The sequence below is a fragment of the Apodemus sylvaticus genome, chromosome 22 (assembly GCF_947179515.1).
Source record: "Apodemus sylvaticus chromosome 22, mApoSyl1.1, whole genome shotgun sequence".
NCBI classification, from domain to species: Eukaryota; Metazoa; Chordata; class Mammalia; order Rodentia; family Muridae; genus Apodemus; species Apodemus sylvaticus.
The window spans coordinates 58,541,202-58,556,042 of NC_067493.1; the positions used below are offsets into that span (position 1 = coordinate 58,541,202).

At 47.9% G+C, this 14,841-nt stretch overlaps 1 protein-coding gene across 1 annotated transcript in view; it reads right to left on the reverse strand.

The window, feature by feature from the left end:
* The window catches only part of Galnt9 (polypeptide N-acetylgalactosaminyltransferase 9), an 82,503-nt gene that overhangs the window by 2,737 nt on the left and 64,925 nt on the right, over positions 1–14,841 (reverse strand). The window contains exons 7-9 of the mRNA XM_052168211.1: positions 4,961–5,146; positions 3,195–3,332; positions 781–876 (exon numbers count right to left, since the gene is read on the reverse strand). Of these exons, the coding sequence (XP_052024171.1) occupies positions 781–876; positions 3,195–3,332; positions 4,961–5,146 (420 nt within the window). The remainder of the gene's footprint in view (positions 1–780; positions 877–3,194; positions 3,333–4,960; positions 5,147–14,841) is intronic.

Below are 14,841 nucleotides of genomic sequence, written 5' to 3' on the forward strand. Positions count from 1 at the left end.
ATCTCCCCCTTCTCTTCCCCCTTTTCTCCACGTGGTCATGGCCGACCTTTACTTTTCTACTCTCTCCCTCTCTCTGCCTTTCTCTGCCTCTACTACCCCCTTAACTCCCATTCCCATGCCCTAAATAAACTCTATTCTATTCTATACCTTTGGTGTGTCTGGTCCCTCAGGGGGAAGGGATGTCTCAGCATGGGCCCACTGAAGCACCCCTTTCCCTACACGGCTCAGAGAACGTATTCTTATGCCTCTTTCTCTTTTTATGATCACAACACTACCCACATGGATGTTCATGAATGAGGCTCAGGTTCAGAGCTCAGCAGATGCTGAGGAGATGCCATTATCAACAACAGCAGAGTCGGATTCACTTGTGCCTGGGTGCAGCCACCTAGAGGTATGCAACCCCAGCTCTGAGCTGCACTCGGCTTAGTCAAGTCTGATGAGCCTTGGGGTTCCCCTAACAAGAACAGAATGGAAACAACTGTTCTCCTCCACGACTAGGCAGCATGGCGCTGGGACTCCCATTTAATCCACAAGACCGTCGGAGAAAGCAGGTGCTGCTTCTGTGCCATTTGAATGGTGAAGAAACCGAGGCGTGGGGCTGTTCATGACTCGCCAGGGCCCATTTGACCCAAAGGGCTTGTTTCCAAACTTATGGCACCCGCTGCTTCCAGTCCCAAGATGCTCCAGCCTCTGAGCTCGGCCCCGACAGCACCGGGACTTGCTGTGGCCTATTCCGTGCCTACCTCTCCCCTTTCACTGGGAGGTCTAGATGCTGCCTACCTGTGAGGACATGCCATGGCAGGGGTAGAGGATGGCTCGGTCGTCGTCCTCCGCCCCCTGGTCCAAGCAGTAGCCGCTGGCTTTGCTGTTTCTCACCTATATCCAGAAGTAACAGAGAAACTGCAGGTCACAGAGGAGGGTCCCAGGGCTGAGGGGAAGGTTTCCAGAGGCTCTCCCACCCTGTCTCCCACTTTGTAGCTGACTGTGGGCTGCCTGTGATGAGACAGGCATGGACTTTACGTACAGAGTTCCTCCTTGGGATAAAACCCTGAGGCTTGGCATCTGCCTGCAGTAGGCAGGAGATATGGTGCCTAGGAAGGGGGTGGAAAAAAGCAGGTGCAGCAACTCTGGCTCTCTAGGCAGCCTGGAGAGAGATGGCTGTGCTTGCCACATAAGCATATGCTCTCTGCATATATGGACAGTTAGTTGGCCCCTGGTCCATGATGCTGGATTTGGTGAATAGAATGGCTTCTGTTACTAGTTCAGGGATATCCCTTTGCTAACGTTTCCTCCTGTGCAGATGCAGAGGCTATTCTGCCTCCAAAACACTTTGGCTAAGGACTACAGTAAAAATGACTGGGTATAGCTGCACCCAAGAGACAATTGCAGGTTCCCCAGGGAACACTTGGAATGCTCGCTCACTCTAGCTCCTAGCTAGTTCCAGGGTCACATGACCCAACCAACGGCCAGCTGATCTCTAGTCTGTGTAACAAGCACAGGGGAGCACCCAATGCAGTCCCTTTTCACCAGAACAGTGGTGACCTTGGACTCTGACCCAGGAGAGCTGTGTTCTGTTCATTCCACTGGGTTTCAGGCTGTGGAGTTTGCAGTAAGTCAACCACACAGCACAGCTCCCTGAAAGGACCCATGGACCTGACCCTAGGGTGGGAAAAGTCCTAGGGTTGCAACATTTGGGTTGGGTATGGATTTCACAGTTGGCACAAGCGGAAGGAACAACACAGGAGAGCAGAGAACACTTGCTTCATCTCTACTTGAACTTCCAGAAAAGCTTTGTGCCCGTATCCTGAGTCTGACTAAGGGGTTACCAAGAGGTGATGGTTCTGCAAAGACTGCCCACCAGGCCTCTCATCCCTACCCCTGAGTGTTGTCCCAGGGCTATCCTGTCTGTAGGGAGGCTGGGCTGCCCTTATGTAGCTGAGAAGCTGGGAGCAGGGGGTTTCTGCTGTCTGTGGGAACGCCTTCCCTTCTCCCTGACAGTTCTGTAGTGAGGCATACATGCTTCTGTGTATGTTCATAGTGCATGGACTGTAGTGTGAATGAGGCTATATAGAACCAGTGCACAAATGTGTGCCCTTCCATGTTTTATAGGGGGTTTTGTACGTGGATAAAAGTGTTTGGGGAGCTCCAAGTACATGAACAGGAATGGTATGCGCCCATGTGTGCACTCCTGTACATGTAGGTGCAGATGTGCTTCAATATGTGCTTGTATATGGCCTCATGAATAGATATGCATGTTATGAACTTGTGCATAATATATATATACACACACAAATGCGAGTGAGTGAGCACAAGCTGTACACACGTATATATATAAGTTCATGTATTCACACATGTATGAATGCATGCTCATGTGTAATAATGCATTCATGCACACATGCATCTTGATATGAATGCATGTGAATACATGCACAGATGTGTGCAGATGTGTGTGATGGGCATGCATGTGATTTTATGCATTTGTTAGCATGTGTGAGATTGCATGTCTACATACACATGTGTAGGTATGTGTGAATGTCTGTTTGTACATGTATGTATACACAGTCCTATCTATTTGGGTTTATTTCTTATAAAAGTTTATGTTTGCCAAGCACTGCAGCACACATCTTTAATCCCAGCAGGAGGATCTCTGTGAATTTGATATAGCATGGTCTACATTGAAAGTTCCAGGACATCCAGGGCTATATTGAAAAACCCTGTTTCAAAAAAAAACCCAATTAATTAATTAATTTTCATTTTGTGTGTGGTCACATACTTGGTACGTATACTTGGTACACATACTTGGTCATGGTATGCATGTGGAGGTCAGAGGGCAACTTGAGGGAGCTAGTTTTCTGCTTCTACCTTATAGGTCCTGGGGATCAAACTCAAGTCATCAGGCTTGGCAGCAAGCCCCTTCACCTGCTGAGCCATCTTCCTGGTCCATTTATTTGGGTATATTTTTGCACACAAATGTGTAAGTATGCTTCTGTATGGTCTCAATAGTAATTCTGCTCATAAACATGGGTATAACCATGTCATTTGGGTATACCCCAATGTCCCAGAATATGCACAAGAACATACACATCTAGGCTGGTGAGATTCTGGTGTCTGCTGGGGCACAAGATCTTTGGATAGGTCTGGGGTGTTGGGCAGGAATCCCACCACCCCAGCAGGGCCCAGTGCAGAGGCGGTACCTCTCCGTACGTGAGGGTGTTGTTGTAGATCCTCATCTCAGGGTACACGTTCTCCAGGTACCATTTAAAGCTTCTGCATTTTAACTTCTGGCGCAGGGCTAGCCTCTCAGACACATCCCCAAAGTCCACTCCTGGGTTCTATGGGACACAAGCAGGCAGGACAGGGTAAGTGATCCATGCTATCCTGTGGTTAGATCTTTCCCTGTGCTTTTCAGGGACTCTTAGGCTCCCTACCCTTACGAGTGGCCCCAGTTGTAGCCTTGGGGCGCCAGAGCCTCATCTTGGCCTCCTAACCTGGAACTCACAGAGGCTTCTGGCTGTGTGTACAGACTTAGCCTGTCCACAACTACTTTGCTTTTGGGGAAGAGACCTGAGCTTTGTTCTTCCTGCCTGATCTGTGTTGGGTTTGCCTCTGCTTCAGTGCAACTCATGATGGGGCCCTGGACCACAAAGTATCAGCTGGACTCAGTTTGATTTCTAGAGAGTGGGGTTGTCACCACAACTAAGCCCCAGACATAGAAGCACAGGGACCTACAGGAGAGATATAATCAGTAGGATGTTATGGGTTAGAACTGGGAAGGCTCAGTAAGGGATCACAGGTCCTGCATATCCACAGATCTCCTTCCTAGCTATGTCTACACAGCAGCTCTTCTGAGTTTGTGGTCCTTCAGGTGAATTATGTAGCCTTTCTGGGCCTTAGACCATCATGTACTTCCCTCCAGCTTGACTAAGTGGAGATGGGGCAGTGAACCTTATGTGTGTGGCGCCCATGATAGCCTGTGATGTCCTATGTTCCCTTCCAGTGTCAACAGAGATATGGTTTATGTATTCTCTAAATCACCTTGTGTTATAGACAACAGATTCTTCAGGTTTTGCCTCCACTATATGAAGACTGCACATTATAATGGAATCCTGATCCTGGAGGCTGGAAGGATGCCGGCAAGCAGACCTCGCATGTCCTGGGTTAAGGTGGTCAGTCTCCTGCATCTCAGCAGGGTTGCAAGGGATACAGGGCAGTCCACTACAGACCCTCCGCATGATTATTCAAATGACAGCTGTGCTGCCTTAGTGGGGGTGAGCCAACTTATGGAGGGTGAAAAGAGATGTTAAAAAAGGTTAAGTAGAGGAGCTGGAGAGATGGCTCAGTGGTTAAGAGCACCGACTGCTCTTCCAGAGGTTCTGGGTTCAAATCCCAGCAACCACATGGTGGCTCACAACCATCTGTAATGAGATCTGATGCCCTCTTCTGGTGTGTCTGAAGATAGCTACAGTGTACTTACAATAAATAAATCTTAAAAAAAAAAAAAAAAAGTTAAGTAGGCCAGACATGGTGAGGCACATCTGTGACCCCAGCCGAAGAGCAGACTATTGTAGCCTAAGACCCCATTGAAAACAAGTGAATACAAGACAGCATACATGTGCCCTGAATCAGGATACAAGTTCTGATCACAGGACAAGGAGAAAAAGAGAGATTGTTTCTAAGAGGCTCAGCCAGCTGGAGAAGACTGACATGGGAACACTGGGGCGAGGCTTAGGGCATGGATAACCTTAACTTACAACCTATGGTGCTTCTTGTAGCCTGGAACAGTCACCTATAAGGAGGAGAAGGTGGTGGCCACTATGACCAAGGCAATGCAATGAGAAGGAACCCTTTCCTATATGAGCTACCATGCAGGTGAGGCTGCCTGGATTTGGCCCAGTATCCCAGAATCCCTCACTTCCCTAGGGCCCCTGTATCTGTCCACCCCACCCAGTACCCGCCTTACTGTCATGGGGATATTCCATGCCATGTACACGTGGGACTTGAAATCATCCATCCACACCTCGGCCGCCCTCAGCGCATTACGCTTGGCGTAGTAGTCGATGTCATTGTTATATGGCTTTTTGGTACGCTCAATGTGGGCCACACGGGAGCAGGGGAGTACCTCCATGCTGCCACCACACTGCCACACCTGGGGAGAGAGGAATGGACCTGGTTAGAGACCTAGGAGGTCACCTGACATCCTAGGTAACCCAGCGTACAATGGGAGGACACCTGAGTCAGTGGAATCCGGACACTTTGGATTTGTTAGGGAAAGGTGTCTAAGGAGAAGCCATGGGCTATAGGCCACATCCACCAGGGCTTGGGCATGAGGCTACCTCCGCACTGGGTTTTCCTGTCATGCCGGATTTATCTTCCATGTTGTATGCCCTTGGATTTATATCCATCCACCTGTGTTCTGAGTAGGAACTCAATGACTACCCTCCAGCCCAGTCTGCCAGTCAACGTAAAGCTAATTTGGGTTGAATAAAAAGAGGTACCAGTTGCCTAACAGCAGCCGAATTGAAAACTGCAAACCTCCCACCCTTGTCCCTGTCCTAAGCCCTGTTCATTTTTAGATGCTTTCTTCCCAGAGTGTGGTGCTGTTTTGTTTTTTTGGTTTTTTGGGTTTTTTTTTTTTTTTTTTTTTTTTGTTTTTTTTGGATTTGGTTTTTTCGAGACAGGGTTTCTCTGTGTAGCCCTGGCTGTCCTGAAACTCACTCTGTAGACCAGGCTGGCCTTGAACTCAGAAATCCGCCTGCCTCTGCCTCCCAGAGTGCTAGGATTACAGGCGTGCACCACCACCGCCCGACTTGTGGTGCTGTTTTGACAGCCTGTGAAAATACCAAGAGGAGGGACAGGGATGCAGGAAGTAAGTCACCAGGCGTGAAACTGCCTGCTTCCTGTTTTACTCTACTTCCTAGTCCACCATGACGTGAGTGTCCACTTCATGTTCCTGACACCCAAGTCACACCTACTTTTGTTACCAAGCCTCTGACATGAGGGCCAGAGCCTATTAAACTGTATCCAAGGGGATGGAGCCTATGAAACTGTATCCAAATAAATGCCACCGTGCATAAGCTGTTGCTGTTGGGTGTTTTTGTCACAGCAAATTGAAGATAACATAGCCTCTGGTACCCTAAGCAAACACATGTATCCAATAGAAGGTGGAGTAGTTTGCTTTCTCAGTGAACAGACCCTTCACCATCTGCTGCTCTGCAGTAGAAATGGGTTTCACACTCTGAGTCCGAGCACAGGCTTGCTCCACTCATTTCTATTAAGTTTAGCTCTCCCCAGCTAATCTCCATGATTGTCCCGAGCTGAGCTAGCACATGGCTCATTCATATTGCTTTCTGTCTGCCCAGAAGTGGTATTGTTACACAAGTGTTATATAAACACATAGATACACACATATATATAAGTACACATACACCCATACATATACACACATACTAGCATACATATACACTCATATGCACATACATACATATACACATTTATAGAGAGACACACCCATATATACATAGAACCACACATGTATATACACAAACATACACACATACATACACATAGTCACCCACATATACACATACATACATACACATATAGACACACATGTTTATAGACAAACTCATATATATACAAAACCACATGTGCACACACATATACATACCAACATATTCATTACATGTATTTACACACACAGATATAGACAAATCCACACGTGCATGTTTATACACAAACACATGCACATGCACACACACACACATATATATACTACTCATATGCCAACACAGACATGCATCTATACCACACACTAATTGCACACTACACACTGATACACATGCATACACACCACACACACCAACACACATGCATACACACACATAGAGTATATGGCAGAGGCTGTTGTTCTTGTGGCAAAGGATGGAGGAGCCTCTATTTTAAAATAGTGGAAAGGCAATTAGTACTGCACACTGACCGAGCTCTCAGAGTGGGAACTCTACAGTGCCAACAGGAAGGTATTTAAAGGGCCGATGGCTTCAAGTTATCCCTCCAGAAAACACCAGGAAGAGCCCAGAATGTAAGACAGATGCAACAGAAAGGGGCTTCCCAACCACACAGGGAGCTGATACCCCTGAGGGTAGAACAGCTCTTCAACCAGCTGGAGAAGGAGGGGTGAGCAAGCAAAGCCAGTCAGGGAGGGAAAAACATGGTGAACACTTGCACACAGTGTTCAGACCCATTCAAAACCACAAAGCTATGTCCTCAGTGTCTGTCATAGTTGCAGAAAATAAAAAAATGACAACTGATCAGCCCCCAATGTCACAAGGCCTGAACAATGGCTTCCCTCAGGCATCACTGCCAAAGAAAATATTCCACACACCACACGCATACATATACACACATAGACCACACAAGTATACACAACACATTCCACACACATACACAAATACATGTATACCATATACATATGCCCATACCACACACATAAATACGTGTACACATACACACATACCACATAAATCCATATATGCACAAAGACCACCCTGTATACCATATGCATTCATATGCATAAACATAGACATGTCACATGTATGCAGACATATCACACATGTATACATACATACACAGAAGATACCACACTCATTCCACATATGTACATCACACTCACATACAGATAGATGTATAATCTATATATAATCATGTACATATACCTCATGCACACACACATGTGCACATGTGCATATTGAAATACAAAACACACATAAACATAAAAATATTCTTCTGGGTGCAGAAAAGGGACTAACATTTGTACCAAAAGCTGCACAAAGCCTCATCTGACTTAGTAACTCCATTTTCAGAGACATGTGACAAAGGGTTACTGAGCTGTTATATGAATAGTTGAACCAAGCTTTCCAATCCAGGCTGGTGACACAGAGAAGCCACAAGTGGCTGCCAGGCCAGTACCATGAGTCTGAGGATGTGGAAGAGGATGAGAAACTATGGATACATGCCTGCAGCAGATGTGCTGTTCCAGTGGGTCACCCCAGGGATATCTGCAGAACCACACCAAAGACACAGACATGAATAACATCACACATGACCTACTGCATGCAGGAGCACACACATATCCACGAGCAGGCTCTAAGTAGGGGCACGCTTGCCACTGACTAACTAGGCAATTCCAATTCTACTTGAGCCAATGTGCCTCGCCCCAGCCCCCACCACATCAGGTGGGTTTCATAACGGGAAGTAAAACAGTATTTAAGAAGGTGGGTGGAGCGTCTGTCAGAACCACCGTGAACAGTCACAGCGTTCTGTTTATTCCTTAAACAGTTCCAGGGTTAGTTCTCACGGGATCCTCACGGACTAGGAAACAGGCTGAGATAGCTGGTGGTGCGACAGATGAGCAAGCAGAGTCCAGCTTGAATGCAAGTCTCAGGGGATCATTGAAGACACTGCCTGTGATGCTTCTCCTCAGGAGGCAGCAGATACCCTTCATCTTCCTTGCCCCCAACGCCTGCTCCCCACAGATGGGGCTTGTGGATATGTTGATAGCTGGGAGGTGAGGCTACTCAGCCTGTGGCTACTCTCGTCCAACACCCAGACAGTAAAGGGCCCCTCTGCCCTGCCTCACACAGGCATTCTTAGCAAGGACTGCAGCTGCATGGCAGACATTGTGTGGTCCCCTGGATGTATCCAGGCTCACTCTGCTCCTTGCATGGTAGAGTTGCCACGTAGCCAGTGCCCCTAGAAAGCTCTTGGAAGTCTGCAGCAGTTATCATCAGAGCTGTAGGAAGCAGGCTCCTTCTAGGGTACCCACTTGCAGGGGAGCAGCTGAGACGCCCCAATATAAATAGTTACGGTGTGGTAATGATCTCAGATCTGACACACTCTAAATTGCTCCCTCAGCCCAGGTTACCTTGGATTGAGGTCTGATACCCTCTTGGGACTCAAATATCCTAGGAAATATATTATTCCCTGCCCCAAACACATACCTTGGCCAGTTATAAACTCCTGTCTCTTCTCCTCCCTCTTTTACTAGAATTCTGTTCTCAGAAGGCCTGGAGATATAGCTCAGTGCTGAACATTTGCGTTTCCCAAGTCTAAAAGCCCTTGGTGCCACCATGGTGTTTACAGTCAGTGACTCTGTAGCTCAGGAGGGATACAGGATCTATCTAAAGTGGGCTGCAATGCTGGCTGGGAAAGGTGAGAAGAGTTCTGGGGCTTGCAGATAACGCGATCTAGCAGAGAATCATGCCAGGGAAATGTATGTCCTTGAGGAGCTCCCCTACCAAACAGACAGAACTCTCCCTGTGCAATCTGTATGTGTTTTGGCCAAACAGAAGCATGGAGGGGCTGGGGGATTTCCATGAGAAAGTCTGGGAAGATGTAGGGGTTCTAAGGCTGACTCCTGAACAGAGACACGAAGGCTCTCATTCAGTGTGCGGCCAGCAGGGTAAAGCAGCCCTGGTAGAGAAAGAGCAGCTCAGAGGGAGAGTGGGGTGTGTACCTGTTCCGGATGCTGGTTTGCAGCCACAGGTCCATGCTCTGCTCCCCACTCCCTGTTCTCGCCATCTCTGACCTGTGATTAATATGATGGCCCACACAGCCTTTCTAATCGACTCAATCCAATTAGAGGGACTCTGAGGTCTCGAGGTCAATTTTCATCCCTGTGATTGTGGAAATACCAGCTGCACGTCCCCTAATGAGGAAAGTCCTGGAGCCAATTAGGGGGAAATGATTCTGCTTCGTCCATTAGGTTTAATAAAGGTCAGGACAAAATCTAACGGAATCTGCTTTGGGAAGCCAGTCGCAGACCAGAAGCTCAGACACTTGCTCCTGCGCTGTAAACTGCTCTGTCCTGTACTGAGAGTCACAGCTGGCCCAGGACCCCATCCCCAGGGACTGGCCCTAGTCTTGGAACTGATTTTTACAAGGAAGAAGTAACTGTGAGACCCTCTTCTTTTTGTTTGTTGGTTTGATTTGTTTTTTTCCAAGACACGGTTTCTCTGTGTAGCCTTGGCTGTCCTGGAACTCACTCTATACACCAGGCCGGCCTCAAACTCACAGAGATCCATCTCTTTCTGTTTCCCCAGTGCTGGAATTAAAGGTGTGTGCCAACACCATCCAGATGAGACCCTGTTTTTTATTCTGAAGAGCCACTTTCAGAAAGTGTGTTCTAGGGGCTGGAATGGTAACTCAGTGGTTAGAGAGCATTGTAGAGGCAAGAAGACCATGATTGGAGCGAACACCAGTGCATGGCTGATTGGTGCAAGAGGAGCTATGTCATGATGGGGAAACACAGTCTGTCAATTTGTATAAAGAATTGCAGTAATTGGTGCAAACGCCCTGGCCACACCCACTTTCTGGCTATATAAGCAAACTGTTCATCTTGGTTTGTGAGTCATTGGGAGACTCCCTCTTGTGCTACGCCCCCATCCTCCAGTGTGATAGCAACAGGCTGAACTGGTAACATGAAGACAAGGCTATGGTCGTGGGACAGCAGGGGTAGCAGCAGCAGCAGTGACAAGAAGCAGGGACAAAGCTGAAGAGACAAGGAGCAGAAACAACATGGTGAGCGGGGGTTGGAGGGCAGGGGCAGAGGTCGTAAGCAAGTCAGAGCAGGTGGAGAGTCAGGACTGGACAAAGGAAGAGAGAAGAGAGCCTTAGACAACAAAGCATGGGCCCTGGCTGCTGGAAGAATTTCAGAGAGCGGCAACGCTTTAAGGGCTAAAGATCCAGACATCCAAAGCCTGACACTCCCGTCACTGTAACTCCTGTCACTCCAGGTCAAAGGGTCCCAGTACCTAAGACTTGCTTGAGAGCTGTGTCACTGGTAGTTGGCACTCCAGCTGCTTGGAGCTGTCTGTCTGCTGCCACCATTTATTTACTGTGACTAGAAGCTGAGGGTCACAGAAGCTGCCAAGTGCTTGGGCTGCTGGTAGTTGAGGCCCAGGACAATAAGCCTCCATCTGGAGAGTCCAGGGAAATGCAGCTCTGCCTTCTGACGGACCTGGAGTGCAGCCATTGGCTTCTGAGTCTGCCAGTCCAGTACTCAGGCCTCAGGAAATATAGGGCCCAGAATGCCTTGGAAGAGCATCTCCTTTCTACTCAGGATTCCTGGGTAAAGTGGAAGGGCGGGGCCAGCTGTTGGAAGCATTCAGAATGTTTCTCCCGTGTGTGCATTCATGCATGCGTTCCCCATTGCCTCTCTGGATAGGGCCGAGTATGGTTAGATGAGCATTTTGATTAGGAGGTGTCATAGTCCTCCCAGCATGGACATCAGCCTCAGTGATCAATCACACCAGAGCCCATGAATACATTATCTGTGACAGGACAATAGGTCCTTGGAGACACCCCAGCCATATCCAAGTTCTCACGCTGGGTGGCGGCAATGGGCCCTGGACGGACAGAGGCATCAGTCATCCTGTGGGGTGGGCACTGGGACTTTTGGACTTGGGAGGTGGATGGCTAATCTGGATTGTTGATAAGACTTAGAGTCACCTCTGGGCCTGTCTGTGAGGAAGTTTCTTGATTGGCTTAATGGAGGAGGGAAGGCAGCACCATCCCATAGGTTGGGGGTCCCAGACTGAATAGAAGAGAAAGCAGCTGAGAGCTAATGTCCATCTCTGCATCCTGACCAGGGACGCAGTGTCGTCTGCTGCCTCACACTCCTGCTGCCAAGAGAGCCCCCGCCATGATAGACTGTACTTTCAAGCTACAAGCCAAAACAAACCTTTCCTTCTTCTCTCCCATAAGTTGGGTATTTGGTCGCAGCAATAAGAAGAGCGACTGAGACCAGAGGTCTGTGCAGAGTCCGGGGACACAGCCCAAGAGTCCACCAAGACCACAAGACCTGGGTGTAGCAGCTGCTGTCACTGAAGATGACAAAGACCTGGCTCTCCTAAGCCATCATGGAGATGGGCTCCATACCCGGTTACCTCCGCTCAATCCTGACTTTCTTTTTCTTTATTTACAAGTATCCAGCAGCAGTTTTCTCTCTTTAAAAAGCTACTTTACTATGTCCACCTACTTTAGGAATGAAAAAAAAAAAAGCCAGAAAACCTTGACCCTCATTGCGCAGGCAGTTCTTAATGTTAGCTGCTAAACATTCCTGTCCTGTCTAAACCACAGACATCCCGTGATGTGCCAGCCAGCAGTGATGTCTTGCTACCACTGCATCCCCACTGACTCAACATCTCTAGCTTGGGTCTGTCCTGACTCCTTGTTGTTTCTAGATCATCTGGGCACTATGAGTGAGGGGGTGATAGAGCTGTCTTGGATCTCTCTGCTCGAAAATCCTCTTTGTCCACACACATGTGCTGGACCCAATGGTCATCTTGGGGTCACTGTGGGGAGCAGGAACATAGCCTGAAGGGTCAGACAGACCCACATCGATCTGGGCAAAACAGCTTCCGTGATTGCTACTGACTGCAGAGATGCCTGCTCTCTGGCAATTTCTAGAACCACACCCCATGGAGGAGCCATTTTTCATCAATTGTTTTTTAATTCTAGAGACATGTTTATAGAACACTCACATGTAGGAAGACTACAGATGGCTCTAAGATGAAATACCTCAGCAGGGGGCTACCCCGTCTCCCCCACCCTCTGCAGTTAAAGGATCCTGAGCCACACAGGTGTCAGATGGAAGCAAATTGGGGACAGTAGCTCACCTTACTTCCTCTCCATGGGCAAGGCCTGTTGCCTGGCTCCCACATACTCTATGCTGTTTGGTTTGGGGTTCCTTCCAGGACTCTGAGTCCCCGGATAAGTAGAGTTCTTCCCTGAAGAGCCCTTTGGAATTCAGACTCCAATCTTTAACAATGAAAACAGAGGGTCCTGGCCTTGGTCTTCCAAGCCTCAGGGGTTAGACAGGAAGGCAGAGCTTCTTGGCAGTGGCCTGGCTCAGAGCAGCACTGGCTTTCCTCCTGCTAAGCCCCAGAGGGTTGTGTAAGTAATGCTGTGTCAATTGGTCCCACCTCCCTCCCTCCCTTTCTTCTCTGATTTGTTTTATTTTAGTGAAACTGTCTGCTTCTATGCAGGCTCTCCTAAATGCAGTCAGAATCAAAAATAGAATATACACGTTAGGCTCACTTGTGTGTTTCACACATGAGTGGTGTGAGTGACACACAGTCTTGCAGCATGGGAGCCTGTGATTACACCCTCTTCAATGCCGGGTGCAGATCTCCGTAAAGAATAAAATTTACCTCTAGGTGGAGCCACACTCTTGTCTCTTCCCTTACTGGTTAACCCAGGGGGGTCAGGTCAGGACTATCCCTAGGAAGGTGGGTTCACCTTAAGATAATCAGATACTTTCCTGATGTAGAAAAAAAAAAAACTCAAAGCAGTAGAACTGATATTATGAAGGACTTGTTAATAAATTGGCCTTGTAGATATAAAATCACAAGAAGTAGAATTTTAGTTAAGGAGTGATGCTCCCCAAGTACCCCAAAGATAAGTAGTATGCTAACCAAGCCTGTTAGAAAAAACAAATTTACAATGCCAGAATGTAAATGTTTGTTCACCAAGGTTGACCAGCCATTTGACTTATTCCCAAAAAATATGCCTCTGACATGCTCAAGGGGGCAGTGCAGGGCCACCGCCAGTGTTGAGTCCTGGTCTGACATAAAGCCCCCAGTTCCCTTCTGGGGAAAAGCATAATTCTGCCAGATGGGAAAGATAAGCCCAGATAACAACCACATCAGTTTGAAAAGAACCACACCGGTTTACTAAAGAAATTATTCTGGCGACATCTTTGCTATGGAGAAGCTCCTATCTGCTGAAGTGGCCAGACTTTCAGTCTCCTGTCTTGATTTAAATTGTTTCAAGTATAACCTGGGGCCGGGGACCTAAAAGAGATTTAATGATGACTGTAACATGCATGAGCCCAAGTTATACTTAGATTTTACTAACTTAGTAAAATCTATTAGTGTCCAAGTTGTATTTGACATTAGCCCCAATTGGCCATGATCTTTTGGGGGTAAAAAAGCCTTTCCTTTATCTCTAAGAATGCAGAGAGATTCCTCAATGAAAGGGGCTATTATTTCTATAACGTTCCTTCCCAGAATCCCAGCCACATAATGCAGTCCCTATGAACCATGAGTTCTGTCAGGCCTTCCTGCCTTTGTGCATGCTGACTCAGAAAGATTCAACGGTTCCCTTTCTTCTTTTTTATCTGGGATGTTGGTCAGAGCCTAACTATGCATTTCAACTCTCTAATGCAGGCTTAGGGCTTCTTTCCCCATGGTCTGGCTGCCTGCCACCATACTGCTGACCCGTAGATGCTTAACTTCTTTGTCCTCCTTCTACGGATTATGAAGTTCACAACTTACCTATCCTTGGGTTTTCCTGTAAACTAAACCAACCTGAAGCTTTCCCCTTTGTCCCCTAGGAAGTCAGAGCTTAGCCCTGGCCTGCTGCACACAGCCTCTGTCCCCGAGCCTTAGTAGCACAAGCAGAGCCCTGACTGCCAGCTTCCAAATCCAACCTGATTTTTCTTTTTCTTTTTAAGAACCAAACAAAGCATCGAACAACTGTTCTCTTCACAAAGTACTGGGAACACAGATGGAGCAATTGAGGCTTGGGAAAGGCTTCGGTGAGGTCTTTCCCAGTGACAGGACTGCATAGATACTGAACTTATAAGGGACTTCAGAATCTGTGGCATGCACCCACAGTTAGCCCCACACTCCTGAGACACCCGTCTTTCCAGGTGCTGAAAACCAATATGGTAGGTTTCAGCATTTCCATCCAGCTACTTTCCATCCCCCCTCCACCGCCCACCATCCAACATGGCTGACCTCTTTCAGGACAGCTCAGAGTCTGAGGAGCAAGCCCACTCCT